Source organism: Polypterus senegalus, chromosome 1, assembly GCF_016835505.1.
Source record: "Polypterus senegalus isolate Bchr_013 chromosome 1, ASM1683550v1, whole genome shotgun sequence".
Lineage (NCBI taxonomy): Eukaryota > Metazoa > Chordata > Cladistia > Polypteriformes > Polypteridae > Polypterus > Polypterus senegalus.
This window is the reverse complement of record NC_053154.1, coordinates 147,027,011-147,053,849: the sequence shown is the minus strand read 5'-3', so window position 1 is coordinate 147,053,849 and position 26,839 is coordinate 147,027,011. Positions and strand designations below refer to the sequence as shown.

The 26,839-nt window shown below is 36.2% G+C and overlaps 1 protein-coding gene across 13 annotated transcripts in view; it reads left to right on the top strand.

Moving 5' to 3' along the window:
• Window positions 1-26,839, top strand: part of trip12 (thyroid hormone receptor interactor 12) — a 268,901-nt gene that overhangs the window by 104,920 nt on the left and 137,142 nt on the right. For all 13 annotated transcript variants that reach the window (XM_039760102.1, XM_039760094.1, XM_039760085.1 and 10 more), the window contains 2 exons: window positions 11,975-12,080; window positions 21,809-21,945. In XM_039760102.1, coding sequence (XP_039616036.1) covers window positions 11,975-12,080; window positions 21,809-21,945 — 243 coding nt within the window. The remainder of the gene's footprint in view (window positions 1-11,974; window positions 12,081-21,808; window positions 21,946-26,839) is intronic.

Here is a 26,839-nt window from a genome sequence, read left to right as displayed (position 1 = left end):
TTAACGCGTTATGGAGCACATGCATTGAAGCTTCTCAGCTGTGCTTGTGCTAAGAAAAGGAAACATTTTAAAAATAATGTAAAACGATTGTCAATGTAACCTTTTGTAAGTAGTGCCTGGAGGATTCAGTGTGGAGAAACTTTCGAGACAGCGTGTGTATTTACTTGTGGATTTTTCTGTGAGTATTTGGTGGCAGCGTCACAAAGTTGGTTCCTCAAGACGACGTTAGCTGCAGAGCTCAGCTCACAGTGAAATGAGGTGAATGGGAGGGGAGATGATGACGTGACTCCCCACCTGCCTTAACTGTCAATCCCCCACAAACAGTCTCTTGGAATTTGCATAAGCACAGCCCTTCAGCTACAATTTTAACTTAGTTACAAAGTGATCAAAACTCTCGTTTATATCCTGCGTCCTCTCATTAAACTTGTATCCCGCATTACCTGTGGGCATGTGAAACGCCAGCGGTAGCCTGTCTATAAACTTAATTTAAAGTTTAGGTTTACACCGTGCTTTGTTTCTGAAGTAGCAGCACTCATGAATATGGTTGTATATGTCACTCGCTTGCTTCTTATTGTTTCGCTGCCTTCTCAATTATATAATGCATGTTTTCTTCAGCGCTTTTTGGAGCTCTTCCTGGTTTTCTACGTACTGCATTGATAGTCAGTTCACGTGATTACGTGGGAGGCGTGATGATGTCACACGAAACTCCGCCCCCCCACGGCTTTCGAGCTCAACTCTGTTACAGTATATGGAGAAAAATAGCTTCCAGTTATGACCATTACGCATAGAATTTAAAAATTAAACCTGCCCAACTTTTGTAAGGAAGCTGTAAGGAATGAGCCTGTCAAATTTCAGCTTTCTACCTACACGGGAAGTTGGAGAATTAGTGATGAGTCAGTCAGTCAGTGAATGAGTCAGTGAGGGCTTTACTTTTTATTAGTATAGATTCTAAATTTTCAGAAAGCAGGAATATCATGAAGTGAATGGATTCTGTATGGTGATTGCTGTCTTCTCTTAGTGTGGAGGAAGTCAGTTTAAGCGTAGTGATTAACCACTGGGTCGGGGAACGTAACACAAAGCATTTAATGTGCTGCATTAATTTATGACAGGGTAAATTAAGTAATTGATTAAACATTTATTTTAGGAAGAAGTTTAGTTTATGACATTCTACTTTAATTATGAAGTAAACTATGAGAATAAAGTGGAAATGTTGACTTTGTTCTCGGCATAAAGTTTGTTTTTTTCTTCCCAGTATAGCTTAGCTTGAAGCAAGGTCCATATTAATGCAGTTTGCCTAAATGATGGTTCAGTTGGTAAAGATGTCATCACCAAGTTGCACTTGTTTTATTTTATTTTAATTTGGTGAATACTGTGTAATGCAACTGGGCAGTGGAGAAGTAATGTGTTTAAAGAAGTAATGAAAAAGAAAAGGAAACATTTTAATAACGTAACATGTCATTGTCATGAGTGTTGCTGGCATATATATACTAGCAGAATACCCGCGCATGCGAGAGTAGTGTGTTAAAGAAGGTACGAAAAAGAAAAGGAAAAATTTTAAAACTAACGTAACATGGTTGTTAATGTAATTGTTTTGTCATTGATATGAGTGTTGTTCTCATATCTATCTATATATATATATATATATATATATATATCTATATATATATATATATATATATATATATATATATATATATCTATATATATATATATATATATATATATATATATATATATATATCTATGTATCTATATATATATATATATATATATATATATATATATGTATATATATCTATATATATATATATATATCTATGTATCTATATATATATATATATATCTATGTATATATATATGTATCTATATATATATATATCTATGTATATATATATATATATATATATATATCTATGTATATATATATATATATATATATATATATATATATATATATATATATATCCAGCTTGGTATCAGAGAAGTAGTGTGTTAAAGAAGAAAAGAGAAAGAAAAGGAAACATTTTGAAAATAACGTAACATGATTGTCAATGTAATTGTTTTGTCACTGTTATGAGTGTCGTGTGATATATATATATATATAGCAAAATACCCGCGCTTCACAGCGATGTCATGTGTTAAAGAAGTTATGAAAAAGAAAAGGAAACATTTTAAAAATAATGTAACATGATTGTCAAAGTAATTGTTTTGTGTATTTGGCAGCAGCGTCACGAAGTTGTTTTCGGCAGCTGCATCAGAAAATGTACCACGCCGTCTGACACGCCTCCTTTTTACTGTTTTCTCACAGCTTGGATTGCTGCTGTCATATATACACATACATACATACATACATATATTAATATATATATAATATATATATATATATATACCTACATCATATATACACACACACAAATTATATATATGTGTGTGTGTGTATATATATATATATACACATACATATACTTGTGTGTATGTTTGTATGTGTCTATATGTGTGTGTATAGGTTTGGTCACTGAGTGCAAGGGAAAAATAATAAATTATAGTCTATAAGTTATTAAACAGTAAAACATTAACGTTTTAAGAAGTACAGGTACATTGAAATTACATTTTCTATGTGAACGCTCAAATTTGTGCCTCTGGTAATGTGCCTTACCGGCATTTAAAGAAAATTAGTTTTGTGTCCTCTGCAGTGTTAAGAGAGAAAGGCTTTGGTTTGGGATAAAAGGAAAAAAGGTGTAAAGAAAGGAAAGTTGCCTTTTTCTTTTATATAGTATAGAGAGATGTGTTCGCTGACGTTATGATCGCCTTTTGGGGACAGTCGCGGTGGGTCTTGTGTAGACTGGTGAGACGTCCCCACCATTAATCGGCTGTGATGGCACTGTCAGTCCTGCACTCGTGTGCTTGTCTTCATAATTCGAGGTGCGGACCTGATAATCGTATACGTGCAAAAGAAAGTGTGAATCGCCTTAATATTATTTTGCCGTGGTGTAGAAAAGGGGTCCCGTGTTTGCACTTGTCTGGGCTATAGCGCAGGGGGAGGATGAAAAAAATTAAAAGTGCTCACTTTGACTTAAGGCAGAAGCGCAGTCAGCGTCTCAAAGGCCGGCACAGCTATGCTCGCGCTGGCTGCTCGACTTTTGCTGGGCAGGAGACCCCAATTTGCAGACACGTTCATGATATCAAAAGTCTCCGTGCTCTTTGGAGGTCATTCATATATATATATATATATATATATATATATATATATATAGCAAAATACCCGTGCCTACAGCGAGAAGTAGTGTGTTAAAGAAGTAATGAAAAGAAAAGGAAACATTTTAATAATAACGTAACATGATTGACATTGTCATGAGTGTTGCTGTCATATATATGCCTGCCTAAATAAGTCACCCTCGCTTTGCTCTTACATTTTTACCGTTCATTTAATCATGGCTAGTGGCGGAAAAATTATAAAATGGAAGGAGGATGGCTTTACCAAAACAATTATTGATGGCTTAATCGATTATTCATAAAGCTTGAATTGGTGATCTGTTTTTCTGTGTTAACCTCATATTTTTTCATACTTCTTCTCAAACTAAGGTGGTGCGAGGGTAAAATGAATCGGGATGCACTGATCAATGTAATCCGTGTACCAGGAAATCATGCATTGACAAAAGCTCCCCTTTGCTTGTAATGCAAAGTGTGATTAAATGCATTATTTTTAACGTTATGGAGCACATGCATCGAAGCTTCTCGGCTGTGCTTGTGCTAAGAAAAGGAAAGATTTTAAAAATAACGTAACACGATTGTCAATGTGACCTTTTGTAAGTAGTGCCTGGAGGATTCAGTGTGTAGAGTATTTGGTGGCAGTTTGACGGTTGCTTCGAAGACAGCTTTAGCGCTGAGCTCAGCTCAGAGCAAAATGAGGTGGGAGGGGAGATGATTACGTGACTCCCCACCCGCCTTAACTGTCAATCCCCCACAAACACAGTCTCTCGGAATTTGCATAAGCACACCCCTTCACCTACAATTTTAACTTAGTTACAAAGTGATCAAAACTCTCGTTTATATCCTGCATCCTCTCATTAAACTTGTATCCCGCATTACCTGTGGGTATGTGAAACGCCAGCGGTAGCCTGTCTATGAACTTAATTTAAAGTTTAGGTTTACACCTTGCTTTCTTTCCGAGCTGGCAACACGCATGAATATGGTAGTATATGTTACTCGCTCACTTCTTATTGTTTCGCTGCCTTCTCAATTATAAAATGCATGTTTTCTTAAGCGCTTTGTGGAGGTCTTCCTGGTTTTCTACCCCCTGCGTTGACAGTCAGTTCACGTGATTACGTGGGAGGCGTGATGATGTCACACAAAACTCCGCCCCCATGTCATTCCAGCTCAACTCCATTACAGTTAATGGAGAAAATACCTTCCAGTTATGACCATTAGGCGTAGAATTTGAAATGAAACCTGCCCAACTTTTGTAAGTAAGCTGTAAGGAATGAGCCTGCCAAATTTCAGCCTTCTACCTACACGGAAGTTGGAGAATTAGTGATGAGTGAGGGGGCTTTGCCTTTTATTAGTATATATATATATATATATATATATATATATATATATATATATATATATATATATATACACATAACTGCATATAAACATACACTCACCTAAAGGATTATTAGGAACACCTGTTCAATTTCTCATTAATGCAATTATCTAATCAACCAATCACATGGCAGTTGCTTTAATGAATTTAGGGTGTGGTCCTGGTCAAGACAATCTCCTGAACTCCAAACTGAATGTCAGAATGGGAAAGAAAGGTGATTTAAGCAATTTTGAGCGTGGCATGGTTGTTGGTGCCAGACGGGCCGGTCTGAGTATTTCACAATCTGCTCAGTTACTAGGATTTTCACGCACAACCATTTCTAGGGTTTACAAAGAATGGTGTGAAAAGGGAAAAACATCTAGTATGCGGCAGTCCTGTGGGCTTAAAATGCCTTGTTGATGCTAGAGGTCAGAGGAGAATGGGCCGACTGATTCAAGCTGATAGAAGAGCAACTTTGACTGAAATAACCACTCGTTACAACCGAAGTATGCAGCAAAGCATTTGTGAAGCCACAACACGCACAACCTTGAGGTGGGTGGGCTACAACAGCACAAGACCCCACCGGGTACCACTCATCTCCACTACAAATAGGAAAAAGAGGCTACAATTTGCACAAGCTCACCAAAATTGGACAGTTGAAGACTGGAAAAATGTTGCCAGGTCTGATGAGTCTCGATTTCTGTTGAGACATTCAAATGGTAGAGTCAGAATTTGGCATAAACAGAATGAGAATATTTATCCATCATGCCTTGTTACCACTGTGCAGGCTGGTGGTGTAATGGTGTGGGGGATGTTTTCTTGGCACACTTTAGGCCCCTTAGTGCCAATTGGGCATCGTTTAAATGCCACGGGCTACTTGAGCATTGTTTCTGACCATGTCCATCCCTTCATGACCACCATGTACTCATCCTCTGATGGCTACTTCCAGCAGGATAATGCACCATGTCACAAAGCTGGAATCATTTCAAATTGGTTTCTTGAACATGACAATGAGTTCACTGTACTAAAATGGCCCCACAGTCACCAGATCTCAACCCAATAGAGCATCTTTGGGATGTGGTGGAACGGGAGCTTCGTGCCCTGGATGTGCATCCCACAAATCTCCATCAACTGCAAGATGCCATCCTATCAATATGGGCCAACATTCCTAAAGAATGCTTTCAGCACCTTGTTGAATCAATGCCACGTAGAATTAAGGCAGTTCTGAAGGCGAAAGGGGGTGAAACACCGTATTAGTATGGTGTTCCTAATAATCCTTTAGGTGAGTGTATATATACACATCATATTCATATACATATACATACATATACATATATATATATATATATATATATATATATATATATATATATATATATATATATGTATACACACATATACATATACATACATATATATATACATACACATACACTTACATATACATACATATATATATATACACATACACATTCCAAATTTCAGCCTTCCACCCACACGGGAGTGATCAGTCAGTGAGTGAGTGAGTCAATCAGTCAGTGAGTGAGGGCTCTGTGCCTTTTATTAGTATAGATTAATTTAAATATTATCCAGTTTAATGATGATAAAGTTGTTTAAAAAGTCAGTGGACTGAGATTATTAACTTTAACAGAAAGTGTAGTTGGTTTTCTAAGACACATTCGGTGCAATACAATTTTTGACAAGCACTTCTGTATTTTACTAAGTCTAAATGCCTCTTTGTATGGTTGAAAATATGTTGTCAAAATTATAGTTTGTTTTTGCAAAATTTGTTCAATAAAAAGGTTCTATATTTTGACTGCATCTGTCATGCAACGTGATACCGTCTCCATTTGTGCCACCCCCTTGAAAACTATCACTTCATGGGGCAATGCAAAACTGTATTAATACTTGTGCGCACATTAAAATGTTTTTTTTTTGTACAATGTACAATACTCTTGACACTGGAATAGGTTATTCTTAGCCAGTAACTGCAGTGGAAAATGTGGTTGACATCCACTCATGCATGGGGAAAAAAATACCGTCGAATACCATGAAACCGGGATAATTTAGAAAAATACTGTGATATAGAATTTTGGTCATACCGCCCACCCCTACTACCAATGTTTTATTTCTATTGCATATCTGAATTTTGTGTATATGCATCAGTCAGTGTCGATGTCTATCTCTTTATATCTTTTATATTTGCCAGGAAGTAATATCTTTGAAAGTTGGGTAGTGCCATGCCCCCTTTTGCTTTTGGTCATTTTAGAGTCACCCTTTAGATGTGTGGATGTTTTGAATTGCAAGTAAAGTTATGATTGAGTTATAATTTCTTAAAAAATTGTTAATGAATATGGAGTTGCTTTGAAATAGGAAGAGCAACTTAGGAAGGATGGTCATCTTAACAATGTTTAGCTCTATCATCTGCGTTTGGTGCCTAAATATTAATCGGAATCATTTTAGTATTAGATAAATTGCCCGTCACCATGACATAATGCCCTTCAGAAACAGATATTGAATCTGACACTACAATTGGGATAGTTCTATGTGTTAAGATTCCCACACCCCTGGATTTCTTCATATAGCTAGAGAGAAAAGTTTGGCCAGACCACTCTCTTTGCAAATGAAACTGGTCCTTCCTTAATAAGTGAGTCTCCTGTAAAAATATCTTGGCATGTAGACTTTTTAAATGCGAGGGTACTTTCTTTCATTTTAGTTCATGATTGAGACCCTTGTCTTTCCAGTTCACTATTTGGTCATGGAAATATGCTTTCTGAATTTTTGTTGACAATTTGTAGTCTTAGGTTAAGGTAAGTACATATAATAGCTTTCACATAGATTTCATATTATTGCCAGATGATACCACTATGAAGCGTATTATGTTACTAACAGTTAGGGGTTGTAAGGGATACAATAGAAGTAGCATTGCTGTCTTTCTCTCTCCTATTATCTAAATGACATTAATTTTTAGACCATACCAAATATTGGTGGTAATGATGGCTTTATAGTGGCTCAACATAATTTAAATGCTTTGTTAGAATAATAAAGACACAAACATAGCCACATTGTAAATGATGCAGAATGATTTTTAAACCACAGAAGAGATGCAAAACCCAAGTATCCATCCTTTCAATTCAAAATTGTTTTAGACAAATCATCAGCTTGACAATGGTATACTTTCCCATAGAACAAAGAATGCAAGCAGGTACATTACTAAACTTTTACTACATGCATTGATGCTTAATTAAAGCTCACTGATAGCAGTTGTCAAGGAATGGGGCAATTCTGTTCCAAACCTGAAATATTTCAATAGAAATTCTTTAGTCCAAGGTCTCTAAACACACTGGTAGTAAATAACCATTTTCCCATTGTTATATGGGAGAAAATTGTTACTTTGGAAATTCATCAAACCTATCAAATAGACTGTAGTTTGTGACATATTTCTATAGTAGGTAGATGCCATCTAAGAGTTTCCCTTATTCTTTACAAAAGCAGCAGCAATAAAAGAGCCACTCCTGACATCTTTACTATTTATTAGAGACTAGAAAAATGCCTGCGATTCGCAGCGGAGAAGTAGTGTGTTAAAGAAGTAATGAAAAAGAAAAGGAAACATTTTGAAAATAACGTAACATGATTGTCAATGTAATTGTTTTGTGAGTGTTATGAGTGTTGCTGTCATCAAGGATTTGATTATCATTATTTCTTTCAGTCAGGTTCGTATCTGGAGAACGTGTTGTGTTCAAATTACATTCCGTGTTTGTCAACCATTGTAAAGATGACAGGATTCATTCATCGAAGTGTTCACTACCCAAATTGTTACTCGTGAATCTAAGATTTTTAACAGGCATTCCCGGTATTAACTTGTGGAATTGCCTGCAAGTATTTAGCGGCAGCGTCTCTATTGAGTTGTGGATTTGCCTGTGAGTATTTGGCGGCAGCGTCACAAAGTTGTTTCCGTCTAGCTGCATCAGAAAATGTACCACTTCGTCTGACACGCCTTTTTACTGTTTTCTCACATCTTGGATTGCTGCTGTCATAATCGGTTTGAGTTTCATGGTTTGTTTCAATTACATTAGTATTTGCAGGACTTGTGTTGAAGTGATATTCGGAATTAATAGCAGAAAAGCTGTGGATTAAATAAAGGCTGCAGTTACAGCAGGAAGACTTGAATACCGTGGCGAAGCAAGGAAGGGAATGAAGAGACCGGAGCGACGGACGGCCTTATATGGGCAGGCAGCCAATTACGTCAGAGGTGTGGGGATGGGGGACGCAATATAGGCAGGCAACCAACTACGTAGGAGGCGTGGGGATGGGGGATGCAACGGCGCCTCACACTGCGACTGAGCTGCAGGCTATGGACATATATATGTACGCAAGTAGGATTCAGTTATGACCGTTATGCGTAGAATTTCGAAATGAAACCTGCTTAACTTTTGTAAGTAACCTGTAAGGAATGAGCCTGCCAAATTTCAGCCTTCTACCTACACAGGAAGTTGGAGAATTAGTGATTAGCCAGTCAGTGAGGGCTTTGCCTTTTATTAGTATAGATGCACATTTATGAAAAAATTTGTAACAGAACATTACTGCCTCTGATATTACTAGGGCCCTGGTCGCTTCGCTTGCCAACCCCACTGCCTGTGCCACACACCAGCAACTTTGTGTCTCTGCTGCTCGCATATGTGGATTTCACTTTCACCAAACAACAAGTCTTCTAAGAAACACTGCTTTTCCCAGATGGCAACATGAATTAGACAATCTACAAGTCTCCAGCTTAAAGTTTAAAGCCAAACAATATTCACATACTTCTGTCATATCACCTATGTCCATATTTTCAGTCTCTTTTCGCTTTTACCTTTTCGTCAATATCACATTGAATTTTGATTCTGTGTTTGGAATTACATTGTGACAATGCAACATATAACTGCCCATGAGTGAATATCATTTCTTTCTTTATACTTTGTTATATTTTATGCTTTCCTGATTAATCTATATGTTATATAATTACCTGATGTACTTGAATGAGAAAGATTTGTTTTAGGGTTGTGTGGTATATCAAAACTGAAAAAGTACAGAAAAACCCAGTTTTATAAATTCAATAGTTTGAATGACCTTGTGCTCAGCTCTTCATTTTTCCCCTCTCTGACATGCTATATTAGTGCTGTAGACTAGAAGTCTGCATTCCTGCCGATTCCGTTTTTTTTTTTCCTTTTTTGCGGCGCAGGACTAAAACTTAAATACATGCCATGCAAAAGTATTCAATTCCATCATAAGTTTCTGCATGACAAAAGATCTGTACACATATTTATCTATTCATTATTTGAATGTGAACTCCTGGCTGTAACAAATTCATTTCTAAAGTCAAAATAAAACATTTTCTATAGATATTTAACTGAAGAAGAAAATCTCAATAGTGTTAAAGCATTTAAGCCCTACACATACTTTGTCAAGATCCCTTTTGCTGCCATAATAGCTTTAATTCTTTTGTGGTAATTACATACCAGTTTTGCACATTATGATTCTTCCCTATTTTTCTTGACAAAATTTATAGAGATCCTTGGTGTTAAAATCAGGGCTTTGACTTGGCCATCCCAAAACATTCAATACGTTTATGTATAAATTGACTTTCAAAAGGGTATTGAATACTTTTTGCATGCAACTGTGTAATCAGTGGGTGTGGATGAGTTGTCTTTATTATAGACATAGTGTTGATGAATGTCTGAGAAAATTGTTGAGAAATAACTTGCATATAGTTATTCTAATATAGTCATTTACCTTATAATCAATACAGCTTCACTGAAAAAATTGCATACAATCAGAAAAGACAAATGGCATCTCTCTATTATGCCATGCACCTTTTTTTTTTTTTAACCGAGTTTAATAATGAGTCATTGCAAACATAGTATTGCATATGCTTTGTGGCTTGTAGGTCATGAGCTCGATAGTGATTACTTGTTAAGTGCTGTTTTTTTTTTTAACCCCTTCAGTTAATATCTATAATGACTTTGTATGTTGAGAATTAGTGACATGGTCTGCTGTACTGAGATCGTCTCTCACCTTGCTGATTTGTGCATAATTGAATGCTTGTCTTAGCGGTATGCACAGCAAAGCAGCTTCTGTTTATAAGGGAGAACAAATGTTTTTTAAAAGTGGCAAATATATAATCAAGACTTAACACATGCGTCCTACACAATGGATCCTTGTTAATTTTTCTAATCAAAGAGTTCAAAACATTTTAGTTTATATTCCGTCACTTAGTAAACCATTCAAGGACTTGCAGTGTTTTTTATTACACTGAGACCATCTGATGTGGAAATGAAGATAACTACATACATTCTAATCTAAGAGAAGTTCTCATTCGTTTTAAAAAATTATCTATTTTTTTTTAATTTTAGAAGCAGATGGCCTGTCTTCGTTTAAAGTAGTTGTGTGCTCTACAGTGTATTTGTGAAATTTAAGTTGCACTGCCTGCTCTCCTGATCGCATATTCGGCTTCCTAGTAGTTATATCGTATTGCAAATATGGATATTACTGTTATTAATTAATATTACTATTTTACTTGTTTACAAATATATATTACTTTAGTTTTTTGGCCACCGTTTCTTCTTTTACATTGGTATTGCATAGGAACATGGCTGTACACTCCCTTCCAAGCTGTCACTTGAGTCTGTCTCATGGTAATACCAATCCAAACCAAGCCTGTGCTGCATGCGAGTAACATTGACCACAAAACATGTGACTGTCTCAAATGGTTTAGACAAAATCACAGACCACTGTTTCAATTGTTACAAAGAAGAAAACCATTGGGGACAAGAGAATGGCTGGTCACTGGTTATCAAATCATCTTTTAATTTATTATTTGTTTGGAAAATATATCAATAGATCATCCTTAATAACTATACTGTGAAAAAGAAAAAAATATCAAAAACAAATCTATTCGCATCTTTGTGATTCCTCCTTTAATCCACACAGAATCCATCCATCAAAATATGACAAGTCTCTCAAAACCGTATAGTGGTTTACTTGTAGGAACAAAATATTTATGTGGTGGATATTATACATTCCTGTGTTCATTTTTTAGTTTATCACGTCACACTACATTTGGATTGGGATAAAGGAATTTTTTTTTTTTTACACCTATCTTTACATTTGGATTGGGATAAAAGATTTTTTTTTTTTTTTTACACCTATCTTTTAATAGTGTTGGAATTCAAGTTTCTGGTTTAAAGATTGTATAAGTCGTTTTGTGTCAAATTACAGCATGGATCATAAGGTTCCCATTATTCCCTTCCTTTTTGTCTTCTAATTAAATAAATACAACTAAATTAACTGTTAAATAGCATTTTACTAAAGTTGCTTTTAATGTTACCCTTTTCCTTCCCTTAAGTCTGATAATTGTTTTATTATTAGGCTTAAGAAAATCTCCAAAGAAACGCAGCGAGTCCCCACCAGCAGAGCTCCCCAGTTTACGGAGGAGCACACGCCAAAAGACCACGGGCTCCTGTGCTAGCACCAGGTAAATATATATCTTTTGGAGAGAAAAGGGATTCATGCTTGGTGTTTACTTCTTGCCCCTATTAATTTATTAATGTATTAATTTTTTTGACCCATAATACTGAAACCTGCGATTGTTCTCTGCCTTAACCAGCATGCTTGTTGTAATTTTACTTTTCAGTTTTTAAGTATTTTTGACTTTTTATTTTTATAAACCAATGGTATGACTTGCCCGTTTAACTTTCATACTTTCACAATTTTATTTTTAAACTACTATGCCCAATCTAAATAGGTTTTTATATTTGTTTTTACAAGGTAGATATTTGTTACTACAAAAAAAGCATGCAGAGACGTACTTGTCATGTTTAAAAATCCTTTATGTTCAGCCAACATGTTGTTTTACTCTGTTACAGTACACTTCTAATTAAGTCTTTGAATGTTTAATGTCAGGTGTTAATGATAGTTGAAAAATGAGGTCAGTATTCTTAGGTGGTCAAGGCTATTAGGGCTAGGTGCATTTTGTGGGAAAGGTGTCTCACTTTTTTGCAATAGCAAGTGATTGTATTTAGGCTTAGCTCTTAGAAATTTTATCAAAGGATTGATATATTTACATATGCTTTGCATTGAAAGGTTTTAGTGACAGTGTCTGCCAGTATGCCCCAACCCAAGAGAATGCAATATCATATGGGAGTGTTAGTTTGAATCAGACTCGGTTATTACAGTATAAAAAGCCCTTCCTTAACCTTTTGACATTAAGTAATTTGTATAAATAAATTACATGTTTTCTGAAGGCAATGTGCAAAGTAGTTTCACCTTTTACTATCTTGAAACAAATTTTAAAAGTAAAAATTGAGAAAAATATTTTGCCTGAAATTTTATTAGATAAAATGTAATCAATGGTACACTACTGCTTGTGTGTTTCTTCATGTTGACCATGTTTAACAAATTTATTTAAATATTCTATTTTTCTCTTATTCAGAGTGGATTCAAGTGTAGCATAATTAATTGTTGTATTTTGAGTTTATTTATGTAAATGATTTGATGTATGTTCTTTAATGCAGATTTTATTTGTAGTTCTACCTTTTTATATCATATAATAGTATAATCTTTTCAGACTGATTTTCCACAAAAATGAGATTTAGCAGTACAAAATAGATTCAGAACACTCCCCACATTTATGTTGGTAGGGTCTGTTTAGTATTTTTTAAGTAGAGATTATTTTTTCATATTCATGGCATATATTAGTTTATCACTTGAAACTTTTCTTAAATTAAGCACTTTGTATAGATTTTAAAACATTGTTCTAGTTCTTACACTTTGAAATAGTGTCTAGGGAGCAACAGTTCACACCTGAAACACTTGCCTTGAAACTTATCATATACATCCATTTTCAAGCCAAGAATATTCTTGAGCATTGATCTTCAGATTACATACACACATGTCAACAGTGTGTGCTTGAAAAAAAAATAGTTTTTTCTATTTTAAAGGAAGTCTCAGCTGTGCTTTCCTCTCTCTCTGCATGGCAGATTTACAGCCAACCAGACATGAATTCTTGTAGCTCATTTTATAAATGTTACAGTTGCCATGGTTTTGAGAGTGATTCAAGTAGGGTAAGGGTTTTCTCAAGGTTTAAAAAATAAGCTGCCATTTTACACCTACTCACACTCTTAACAAACAATCACACAGTTACACTCTCACTGTTTTTCAGTTGGCCGTTCACCTTACTTGTGTGTGTTTGTGGAAATAGTAGGAAGCCTATGGTAACTTGGGAGAACTTACAAACCCGACATGGACAATGACTTGTGATTCTAGATCCATGAAGCATTACCAGAACTAACTACTGTGCCACCCAGCATAAGTGCTACTCATCTATACAGCATTCATTTGGCTAGTAAACAACATTTTTATTGCTAATCATATTTGGCTTTATTTTTTACCTCATTTTTAGCTTCAGTACAATGTCAGGTAAACAATGGCAATAAATGTTAGGAACCACAGTAGGCCATAACTTCAAGGTATCATGATTGGCATAAAGGAGTTGATGAAAACTGCAAGCATTTTATTCTTTATATTGTCACATCCCAGATATATGTTCATTTTTGAAGTAATTTCTTTGAAAGCCAGCGTAGGCCTCAAACAGCTTAAGACTCATGCAGGATATCTACTAATTTACCTCCTTATTTACATGGAACACTACTCATGTGAAGGTTACTATGAATAAGCAAATGAGCAGGAACATGTATTTATATTATTAAAAAAATTCTACAGAATCTTTCAATAAAATGCAATACCTCCAATTACCTTTCTGTGACGTATTTTTTTAGATGTTCAGTAAGAAAAATTGCAAGATTTAGAGAAGTTCATATTAAATGAGAATGCTACAAGTTAAAGGTAAAAAGAAAAAATGAAAATATAAACAGGATACTCCTTAAAAGGATATCCACCCACCTAACTACCGTGATTTAGAGGTGGATGAATCTGTAGTCTTGATCCCAGGGACTATGAGTTTTTAATTCTACACTACCAAATCACAAATTTGCAAAGGCCCTTGAACTACCAGATATTTAGGATCTTTGATCCATTCAATATTTTCCTGACTAAGCACAATTCGATATTACAAGATCCAGTTCTTTATATATGCTCTTAACTTTGGTCTTGCTTTTAAAGAGAACAGCTCATAGCTTGCCATAACAATTGTCTAAAACCATTCTTAAACTTGAAGCATCTGTGTAAGAACAGCACATCAAAAAATACATCTGACTGGGTGTTTGCTGCACGCTGCATTAAGATTTTTTTCTAACCAGACAGCAATGCTACTGCAGTGCTTTGTACCTTAATTGGTGAATTTCCAATAGAGGCTGGTTATGTGAATGCCATAATGATGAACAAAGGGCTGAATATGACTTAAAGTCATCAAAGTATAAGACAGACAATTGCAAGCATATTATTCTTTCTTTCCCTTCACCACTTTTGCATAAAGGGTTTGTACATGCACACATTAGTGAACAGTATAACACAAATATAATACTGCTCACAAGTCTATAAAGCAAGCAAGAGAAACAGTAACATTAGATGTAAAGCATCTGGGGCATTGAGGGCAGGAATGCCAAAAGTGAATTGTATTTGGTGGTCATTTACTGCAATACAATGACCCAAGTGTAACAAATTTTAATGTAGCTGTGCGTATAAATCACTGGCCATGGTCAACTAAAGGTATATGACCCTGTAAAGGACATATTGCACCTCTGAATAACCTTGATGGGCAACCCAATGATGTTTTGACAGAGAAACTAATTGGTGCGATTTGTATTAGGTCAGAAAACAAAATTAGAGAATACAATAATTTTGCAGTATTTCAGTTCATCTTTGATAAAATATTTTTGTGTTCTTTGGAAGAAGACTACACATGAACATGACAATCCTTTCAAAATGATCTTTTTGCTAAAATTTGCTCTTCCAAGATGACAATTATGTTTATGTTGTAGTAGAAGAGTGCTATGCACTTGTTTACAACAAAACTTTACAAAGTAATATTGGTGTAAAGGTGCAGGTAATCCTCCACACTGAATATAAGGCTGGGTTACCAGAAAGCATACCTGGACTATGAGGGTTTCAAAGGTGGTAACCTAGCAGACTACTACAGTTGTGCTTGAAGGTTTGTGAACCATTAGGAATTTTCTATATTTCTGCATAAATATGACCTAAAACATCATCAGATTTTCACTCAAGTCCTAAAAGTAGATAAAGAGAAACCAGTTCAACAAATGAGAAAAAAATATTATACTTGGTCATTTATTTATTAAGGAAAATGATCGAATATTACATATTTTGAGTGGCAAAAGTATGTGAACCTTTGCTTTCAGTATTTGGTGTGACCCCCTTTCCAGCAATAACTGCAACTAAACGGTTCCGGTAAATTTTGATCATTCCTGCACACCGGCTTGGAGGAATTTTAGCCCATTCCTCCGTACAGAACAGCTTCAACTCTGGGATGTTGATGGGTTTCCTCACATTAACTGCTCGCTTCAGGTCCTTCCACAACATTTCAATTGGATTAAGGTCAGAACTTTGACTTGGCCATTCCAAAACATTAACTTTATTCTTCTTTAACCATTCTTTGGTAGAACGACTTGTGTGCTTAGAGTTGTTGTCTTGCTGCATGACCCACCATCTCTTGAGATTCAGTTCATGAACAGATGTCCTGACATTTTCCTTTAGAATAATTCTCTGATATAATTCAGAATTCATTGTTCCATCAATGAAGACAAGCCATCCTGACCTAGATGCAGCAAAACAGGCCCAAACCATGATGCTACCACTCCCATGTTTCACAGATGGGATAAGGGTCTTATGCTGGAATGCAGTGTTTTCCTTTCTCCAAACAGAACGCTTTTCATTTAAACTAAAAAGTTCTATTTTGGTCTCATACATCCACAAAACATTCTTCCAATAGCCTTCTGGTTTGTCGACGTGATCTTTAGCAAACTGCAGACGAGCAGCAATGTTTTTTTTGGAGAGCAGTGGCTTTCTCCTTGCAACCCTGCCATGCACACCATTGTTGTTCAGTGTTCTACTGATGGTGGACTAATGAACATGAACATTAATGTGAGAGAGACCTTCAGTTGTTTAGAAGTTACCATGGGGTCCTTTGTGACCTTGCCGACTATTACACGCCTTGCTCTTGGAGTGATCTTTGTTGGTCCTGTGGAGGGTAACAATGGTCTTGAATTTCCTCCATTTGTACATAATCTCTCTGACTGTGGATTGGTGGAGTCCAAACTCTTTAGAGATGGTTTTGTAAACTTTTCCAGTCTGATGAGCATCAACAACTCTTTTTCTGAGGTCCTCAGAAATCTCCTTTGTTTGTGCCATGATACACTTCCACAAACGTGTTGTGAAGAGCAGACTTTGATAGATCCCTATTCTTTAAATAACACAGGGTGCCCACTCACTCCTGATTGTCATCCCATTGACTGAAAACACCTGACTCTAATTTGACCTTCAAACTAACTGCTAATCCTAGAGCTTCACATACTTTTTCCACTCATAAATATGTAATATTCGATCATTTTCCTCAATAAATAATTGACCAAGTATAATATTTTTGTCTTATTTGTTTAACTGGTTTATCTTTATCTACGTTTAGGACTTGAATGAAAATCTTGTGTTTTAGGTCATATTTATGCAGAAATATAGAAAATTCTAATGGGTTCACAAACTTTCAAGCACAACTGTATATACTTTTTCAATTTGTCCACCCCTGCTTATGAACAGACCGGAGCAGTTCTTGTACAAAATTTGTAGTCCAACAATGCTTAGACACACTAAGAAGAGTAGTGTGACCCAAATGTTGGGCCCAGAGGATAAAAAGATTAAGATGGAGGACGAGGATCACATGCCACATATTCCAGCATTAACTGCACCGTAAACTATAATTCAGCAATTTTTAGGCTGCAAGACCCGTTGATCCTCTCCACTGACAGTTTGAGATATGAAAGATTGAATAGGGATGCTTTTCATAGTGGGAGCAGGAAGATTAGCTGATATCCAGAGAGATGCTATAATTGACTTGGTGGTAATCATTCTTGGAGAAAATAAATTTCACTGGGGTAGGGACAGAGAGGAGAGGTCCAAGATGTAGAGGGACATTGATAGAATGGACAGGTGAAAGTAAATTGGTAACAGAAGACGAAAATCCTAACACGTAGATACGAAGTATCTTGTAGTTTACTTTTGTTATCATGAACATACCTCAGAAATGTGGGAGGCATGTAGTCTTAATTTGAAACTTTTCAGATTGACTGTATTTGGTACATTTTTAAGGCTTTTTTCACATTTACAACAGTGCCCTATAGACACTATTTAAAATCTCAAGTACAAGCATTTTTTTTAAATTTACCAATGTATAAAGCATCACACAGCAGCAATATATAGTGAATTAAAAATTATTCAGACCCCTTCACTTTCTGCACTCTTTGTAAATTTTTATTTTAAATGGATACATTTACCATTTTGGTCTATCAATATACAATCATAACCCATAACAAAGTTTAAAGTTTTTTTTCATAACGGTCCATAAATATATTAAAAACTTGAATTTCCCATTTATAATATTTTCAGTACCACAAGTCGTGGGCAGGTGCATTCAGTTTACATTAATTTCTACAGATTTGTTCTTTGGGAAATTTAATTGCTTGCATATAATTTAGAAAGGCACACACCTGTGTATATATAAGGTATGTCAGGATATTAACCAAGCCAAGATTTCCAAGGAACTCTATATACGTACCCCTTTGTGATAAAATTATGTTTAGGCATAAATCAGGTTAAGCGTGTAAAACAAATTTTAAAGCTTGAGTGTTTCCAGGAGCACAGTGGCCTCAATAATTGTGAAATGGAAACATTTTGGAACTACTAGGGCTCTTCCTAGAGTTGGCAATCTGGCCAAAGTGAGCAGCTGGCAAAAAATTTTTTGACCATAGAGGTGATCAAGAATTCAATAGTCCTGTCATCCTAACAGAAAATGGGGGTACCTATTGCAAGGACAACCATCTCGGCAGCATTCCATTAATCCTGCATTCACAGAATACACTCTTGAGTAAAAGGCATATGACAATCCTCTTGTAGTTTGCTAAATATTTAATGGATTCTGAGAGCATTTGGAAAAAAATCCTCTGGTTTAATGAGACAAAATTTGAACTCTTGGGGTGAACTCAATGAACTACATCTGAGTTCTGATATCACAAGATCTGGCACTCACTTCTGATATGATGTGGTGGTGCTTTTTAGCAGAAGGAACAGGAAATCTGGTCAGAATTGAGGAAAAGATTAATGTAGCCAAATATGGAATGATATTTGGATGATGACCAGCTTCAGAGTTCAGGTGACCTCAGACTGTGGTGATAGTTCATCTTTCACCACAACATTGGTCTGAATCATACAATCAAGAAAACACTAGTTTCTTTGAGTCATGTCTCAGACTGTTTTTGAGTGGCTTAGCCAAATCCCAGACTTGACCCTATACAGTCCCTGACAAAAGTCTTGTCGCTTGTGTACAAATTGACCTGAAGTGCCGCTAAAATATATTTCTAATCAAGATTTTGTTACAAGCAATGGGTCATTTCAATGCCATCACCTTTTGTAATAATGTTTCAGTTCAAAACGAAACTGACAAAAAGTATTCTAAATTTCTAATATTCACAGCCCATTGAGTCAATTTTTGGCAAGACATAAGTGTTGTCGCCTTGTCATATGAGCTTCACCTGTGACTAATAATGGATCAATTAGGTCTCAGGTGTGCATAAAAAGAACCCCAGTACACTAGACCTTCTATTCAACTGCAACTAGACCTCTGCAAACATGCCTAAGATTCACCCTGAGACTTAAAGTGTTGATTATCAAGAGCCTGAAGACCAAATCCACTGCTGATGTGGCAAACGCCTTCAGTGTGTCTCAGTGTCAAGTTCAGAGGATAAAAAAAAGATTTGAAGAGACTGGAGACGTTTTTGACAAGCCCAGGTCAGGATGACCCCGCAAGACAACTGCTCGAGAGGACCGTTTGTTGGCTCGAAAATCCAAGGCCAGCCCATTTTCCACTGCAGCAGAGCTCCATGAGACCTGGTCACCTTAAGTCCCTGTGTCAACCAGAACAGTTTGTCGGATTCTGTCTCTAAATGGCCTCCACGGTCAAATCAGTGCCCATAAGCCAGCACTAAACAAAAGACAATTGAAAAACCGTGTGGCATTTGCCAAGGCCCACAGCCTGCTAAAAAGATGGATGATGGAAAAGTGGCAGAAGGTGGATTTTTCAGATGAATCTTCTGTTGAATTACACCACAGTCACCGCAAATATTGCAGGAGACCTACTGGAACCCGCATGGAGCCGAGATTTACCCAGAAAACAGTGAAGTTTGGTGGAGGCAAAATCATGGTCTGGGGTTACATCTAGTATGAGGTTATGTGAGGGATCTGCAGGGTGGAAGGTAACATCAATAGTCTAAAATACCAAGAAATCTTAGCTACCTCTTATATTCCAAACCATAAAAAAGGCCAAATTCTGCAGCAGGATGGTGCTCCATCGCATACTTCCATCTCCACATCAAAGTTCCTTAAAGTGAAGAAGATCAAGATGCTCCAGGATTGGCCAGCCCAGTCACCAGACATGAACATCATTGAGCATATGTGGGGTAGGATGAAAGAGGAAGCATGGAAGATGAAACCAAATAATATTGATTAACTCTGGAAGGCATGCAAGACTGTTTTCTTTGCTATTTCTGACTTCATCAATAAATTGTATGAATCCTTGCCAAACTGCATGGATGCTGTCCTTCAAGCTCATGGAAGTCATACAAGATATTAAATTTGGATCTCACAGCACCACTACTCAATTTGCTGACATATTTTTGGATTTGCAGTAAAGTTGTTCATTTTCTGTATAGGCGACAAAACAAATTTTGTCTTGCCCAAATTTGACCTTTCTGTCTTGATTAAATGATAAATGTTTTTTCAGTGAAACTAATTTATTTCAGTGCATTAAACATCATTTGGGAAGGCTTTAGCTTTTCATATGAGCTATTTCTAACATCAGTTGATTAATTAAAAGTCAGGTTAATAGCAGGAGTTTCTACAAAATAGAGAAGTGACAAGACTTTTGTCAGGGACTTTAGAACGTGTGTCAAGAGACCTGAATTAGGCAGTTTACAGACACTCCTCATCCAATCTGCCAGTAAGAATGGGATAAGCTGCCCAAATTCAAATATATGCATCCTTGTAGAGACTTACCCAATAAACCTCAAAGCTGTAATTGTTGCCAAATTAAGGGTCTGAATATTTGTATGAATGAGAACCTTCAGTTGTTGATTTTTAATAAATTTGCTTTCTGAGAGTACAACACAAAGTGTGCAGAAAGTGAAGAGGTCTGAATACTTTGTGAATCCACTATGTAAGTATGATTTATTCAGTGTTTTTGTTAACTTGGACTATTACTGTATAGTACCCTACAATGTCATTTACATCTTTGCTTATTTTAGTGTATAATACAGTACTACTATATTTGCTTTTTATCAGTATCGAGTCAATATACAGATTTTTTAAATGTTACATTCACAAAAAAATGTGTTCTTAAATGCAAGATATCTCTGTGCTTTTTTCCTAGAGCATAAATTTTTCTCTAATTTTTTCTTGTCACAAATTAGCATTGCATATACTAAATGAATGTGTATTATTCGTTATCTTCTTTTTATCACTTAAATATATTTCCTGCTTTGTTTATTTTTACTTAGTTTAATTGACATGTTACAGTACTTTATAGGAAATTAATATTCTACTTTAGTCATACAATGGATAAAGAATGAACCAACCCAAGGAAGAAGCATCATTCTTTCAACATGCACTCTCACAGCTACTAGGAGGAGGACACATTTTTGAGTTGCCCAGTAGTTTCTATGATTTGATAATTCAGTACAAAGACTACTTTCTGAATAAATTTTAAAAAATATACATAAAGCAATAAAACAAATAAAATACTACTTTAATAAAATAACTGGAAAGAAAATAATGGAAAAAATGATGCATATACACTTAAGTACATATTTGATTCAGCCTTTTCTAAATTCTGATGCATGTTTGTGTGATTTATTTTGTTTTCACATAAAAGACTAAAATGATTTATGTAAATTCTAATTTCAGTTCTTGCGAAATGTGTCTATTTAGCAGTGATACTTAGTTGTATATTTAATAATACAATTTCAGTCGGCGAGGCTCTGGCCTGGGCAAACGAGGAGCAGCTGAAGCTCGCCGACAAGAAAAAATGGCAGATTCTGATAACAACCAGGATGGAGCAAACTCTTCAGCTGCACGCACAGATGAAGCACCACAAGGAGCTTCAGGTACTAGTACATTTGTGTTTTATGCATATAAGTGTTTAGATTGAATTATATTATGTAAATTGGTTATATTTAAATGTTTTAATGTAGATGAGGTTTGAAGTATATTTGGTTTCTCATGGGTAAAGATAGTGAAATGCCCATTATGTATGTTTAACTTTTCAAATGAGTGTCTCTCTCTTTCATTATTTTCTTTAACATATTCAAGTAAATGAATGGATGAATGAATATAAATCCATTCTTCTAAGTATTTAAGTTTTAGTATTCATACATTGTATAATATGTCATTTAGATTAACACGCATGAGTGTTGTTTTCCTTTAAAAAGTCTCACTTGATCCCATACTCCTTTTGGTAGCTATTCAATCTAAATGCCTTTTCTCTATCTCAATTACCATTGGTTATTATAATGTGCAAATATTTTCTGTTTAATCTAAGGTCTACCAATTCTAAATGAAACTTTTTTTTTTTTTTTTATAAAAAAGTGAGAATAGTATACCTGTGTAGAATAACAAAACAGCTGCATCAACAGATTTAAACATAATGCACTATTTAGCATGCATCAGTATAATAATTATATAAATTTAGTTTTAGTTTGTTACTAAGTTAAATGGAGTTGGGATATACTAAAACTTAATGTTTCGATTTCCTGTTATGTGAACTGTGGCTATCCAAAGTGTTTACAGCATTTGAGTCATTAGTGCTGAAAATAGAAAAGTTAAATTTTGAGTTAAGATGTGGGGTCATTCACAGCCTTTTTTGTATAGGTGATTTAAACGATGTGGAAAAATATCTACATGTGTTTGTATGTGTATATATACACAGACACACTCTGAGGTGGGTAAAAGTAGGTTTGCAGTGTATATATATAATTTAAAAATAAATATATTATTTAAATATATTAAATAAAGAAATACATATGTTATTTCTCTGTCCAAATATTTATGGACCTAACTGTGTGTATGTATGTTTAAGTATATAGACTGCCTGGCCAAAAAAAAAAATTTGCCAACTGGATTTAACTAAGCAAATAGGTACGAGCCTCCTATTGGATAATTATTGCATGGGTGATTATCTTTCACCTGGCAACACGTTATTTAACCCCAACTCGTGCAATGAGTTGCTTCTCATTTCTTAAATAACCATGTTGAAAGACACATCTCGTGGTCGTGGAAAAGATGTTAGTCTGTTTGAGAAGGGTCAAATCATTGGCATGCATCAAGCAGAGAAAACATCTAAGGACATTGCAGAAACTACTAAAATTGGGCTAAGAACTGTCCAACGCATTATTAAAAACTGGAAGGATAGTGGGGACCCATCGTCTTCGGGGGTGAAATGTGGCCGGAAAAAAAATCCTGAATGATCGTGATCGGCAATCACTTAAACGTTTGGTAAAATCAAATCAAAGAAAAACAACAGTAGAACTCAGGTCTATGTTTAATAGTGAAAGTAAGAGCATTTCCACATGCACAATGCGAAGGAAACTCAAGGGATTGGGACTGAACAGCTGTGTAGCTGTAAGAAAACTACTAATCAGTGAGGCAAACCGGGAAAGAGAGGCTTCAATTTGCTAGAGAGCATAAAGATTGGAAATTGAGTTGAATTCATCCGACCCTAGACTTTAACAAGGGCCCCAGTCCCTGAACTAGACACACAGCTCCATAGCATGATGGTACCTCCACCAAATTTGACAGTAGGTAGCAGGTGTTTTTCTTGGAATGCAGTGTTCTCCTTCCGCTGTGCAAAGTGCTTTTTATCGACCAAATAACTCAATTTTTGTGTCATCGGTCCAAAGCACTTTGTTCCAAAATGAGCATTTGCATACAAGTGACTCTGTTTGTGGCATGAGTGCAGAATGGGCTTCTTTCTCATCGCCCTGCCATACGGATATTCTTTGTGCAAATTAAGCTGAATTTTAGAACGATTTACAGATATACCATCTGCAGCAAGATGTTCGTACAGGACTTTGGAGGTGATCGGTAGGTTGTCAGTAACCATTCTCACAATTCTGCACATATGCCACTCCTGAATTTTTCTTGGCCTGCCAGACCTGGGTTTAACAGCAACTGTGCCTGTGGCCTTCCATTTCCTGATTACTCTTTATAGGAGAGTCAAAGGGAAGCACTTTTTTGTTGAAAGTAGAGCAAATTATTATGCACCCTGAGAGGGGTTCCCAAACTTTTTCATATGACTGTGTATGTAGTTTGTGTGTGTATGTATATATATGTATGTATGTATGTATATATATATATATATATATATATATATATATATATATATATATATAATATATATGTGTGTGTGTGTGTGTATGTACAGTGCTCAGCATAAATGAGTACACCCCACTACATTTGTCAGAAAACCTTTAGTTCCCTTTCAGTATCAACATTTTCTATGAGATACTGTACTACAAAATACTCCCACAGATGTGGGCCATTGATTGCAAACAAGATTTGTTAATTTGCACACACAAAAAAGTGATTTTCCTAACAAATTCATTCAAGCCCATGTTGAAAAAATGAGTACATTCCAATCATACTCTTAGGAGAAAAGCCACAGGTGAGTCTAATGATTCATTTAAGAGGTGTCCAGCAGACAGGTGACTATAAAAGGTCATTACTTAACAAAGAAAAGTCCTTCCCATTTCATGCTGTCAGCAATGGCTCCACATGGAAGAGAAATGTCAACAAATCTGAGAAAGGAAATCATTACACAAAACAGGTGAGGGCTACAAGAAGATCAACAAAGCTTTACATATCAGTCAAAATACTGTAGCAAAAGTGATCCAACAATTTAAGAAAGATAGAAGTGCAACCATCTTACAGAGACGTCCAGGCCGTCCACGGAAGTTAACATCTCGACAGGAGCATCTTCTGATGAGAAGGGTTGAAGAAAATCGCCATGCAAGTTCACTGCAGTTAGCTAAAGCAGTAGAAAGCCAAACTGGAGTGACCTTTTCCCGTGACACCATACGGCGCACACTGCAGAGGAATGACATGCATGGGTATCGTCCACGAAGGAAGCCTCTCCTAAGCACGCCTAGAATTTGCTAGGGCCCATGCTGAAAAACATGAAGACTACTGGGACTCTATACTCTGGAATGATGAGACAAAGATCACTGTTTTTGGAACTAATAGTTTCAAAACTGTATGGCGTCGTAAAGGTGAGGATTTCAAAGAAAAATGCATCGTGCCTACATGGTGGTGGCAGTGTCCTTATGTGGGGTTGCATGAGTGCTGCAGGTGTTGGGGAGCTGCATTTCATTGATGGTATCATGAACTCAACAATGTACTGCTCTATACTGAAGGAGAAGATGCTGCCATCACTCTGTGCACTTGGTCGTCGTGCACTTTTCCAACACGACAATGATCCAAAACACACATCTAAAGCTACTGTTGCATTTCTGAAGAACAGGGTGAAGGTGATTGAATGGCCAAGTATGTCTCCTGATCTGAATCCAATCGAACACCTGTTGGGAATTCTGAAGCGACAAGTTTGAGCATCACTCTCCATCCAGCATCCAGGCTCTAAAAGAGGTTATTCTTGAAGAATTGAAAAAGATAGATGTTGCAATATGTCGCCAACTTCTTCATTCCATGCCTAGAAGACTTGGTGCTGTCCTTAAAAATCACGGTGGTCATAAAAAATACTAGATGTAGTAGTTTGTTGCTGGGTGTATTCATTTTTGCATCAACCAATTTGAGTAAAACTGAAGATTTTGTGATCAAAGTTATATTATTAACCTTAATTTCATGTTATGGAGTTAAACAAGTGTTCAGTAAAACTCAGCCTTGTGAAAATTTTGGAAATTATTCTTTTGTTCATTGAGCTACTGATTAAATCCGTACTTTTTAAAGGGGGTGTACTCATTTATGCTGAGCACTGTATATATGTGTGTGTGTGTATATGTATGTATATCTATACTAATAAAAGGCAAAGCCCTCACTCACTCACTCACTGACTCATCACTAATTCTCCAACTTCCCGTGTGGGTGGAAGGCTGAAATTTGGCAGGTTAATTCCTTACAGCTTCCTAACAAAAGTTGGGCAGGTTTTATATCGAAATTCTACGCGTAATGGTCATATCTGGAAGCAGTTTTTCTCCATTTACTGTAATGGAGATGAGCTTCAACGCCGTGGGGGCGGAGTTTCGTGTGACATCATCACGCCTCCCGTAATCACGCAGTACATAGAAAACCAGGAAGACCTCAAAAAGCGCTGAAGAAAACATGCATTATATAATTGAGAAGGCAGCGAAACAATAAGAAGCGAGCGAGTGACATATACAACCATATTCATGAGTTCTGCTACTTCGGAAACAAAGCACGATGTAAACCTACACTTTAAATTAAGTTCATAGACAGGCTGCCGCTGGCGTTTGTAATTTAGTGCCTGCCCATATAAGGCCGTCCGTCAGCGGCAATCCAATAGCAAACTGCCACGGGTAAATATTCACGGGTGAAGGACTGTGCTTATGGAGAGGAAGATGAGATGGTCAGGGTGGTGTTTGACACAAACTCAGCGAAACTGCGAGAGAAAGTTTTAAGTGCCAGGACTAAGGTAACATTAAATAAAGCTATGGACATAGCACGAGATGGCACCAGCACAGCTGGGAACCTTCGATGCAAGTACACCGAGTGGCTCACGTGAACTGACGCAGTGCACAGACAAAAAGCAACATTTCCATAGAGCTCTGAACAAAAACCGAATTACACAATTGAAAAGGCAGCAAAAAATATGAAGCGTCTGATAAGCATATTCATAAATGCAGCTACTGTGGAAACAAAGCACACGGTGGAAAAAGTCAATGTCCCGCTAAAGGAAGACAGTGTAAAAAACCCGTGCATGCAGTGTGTCAGGTCTCAGATAAAGAAGAAGACGAGCTGTTTATTGATGCA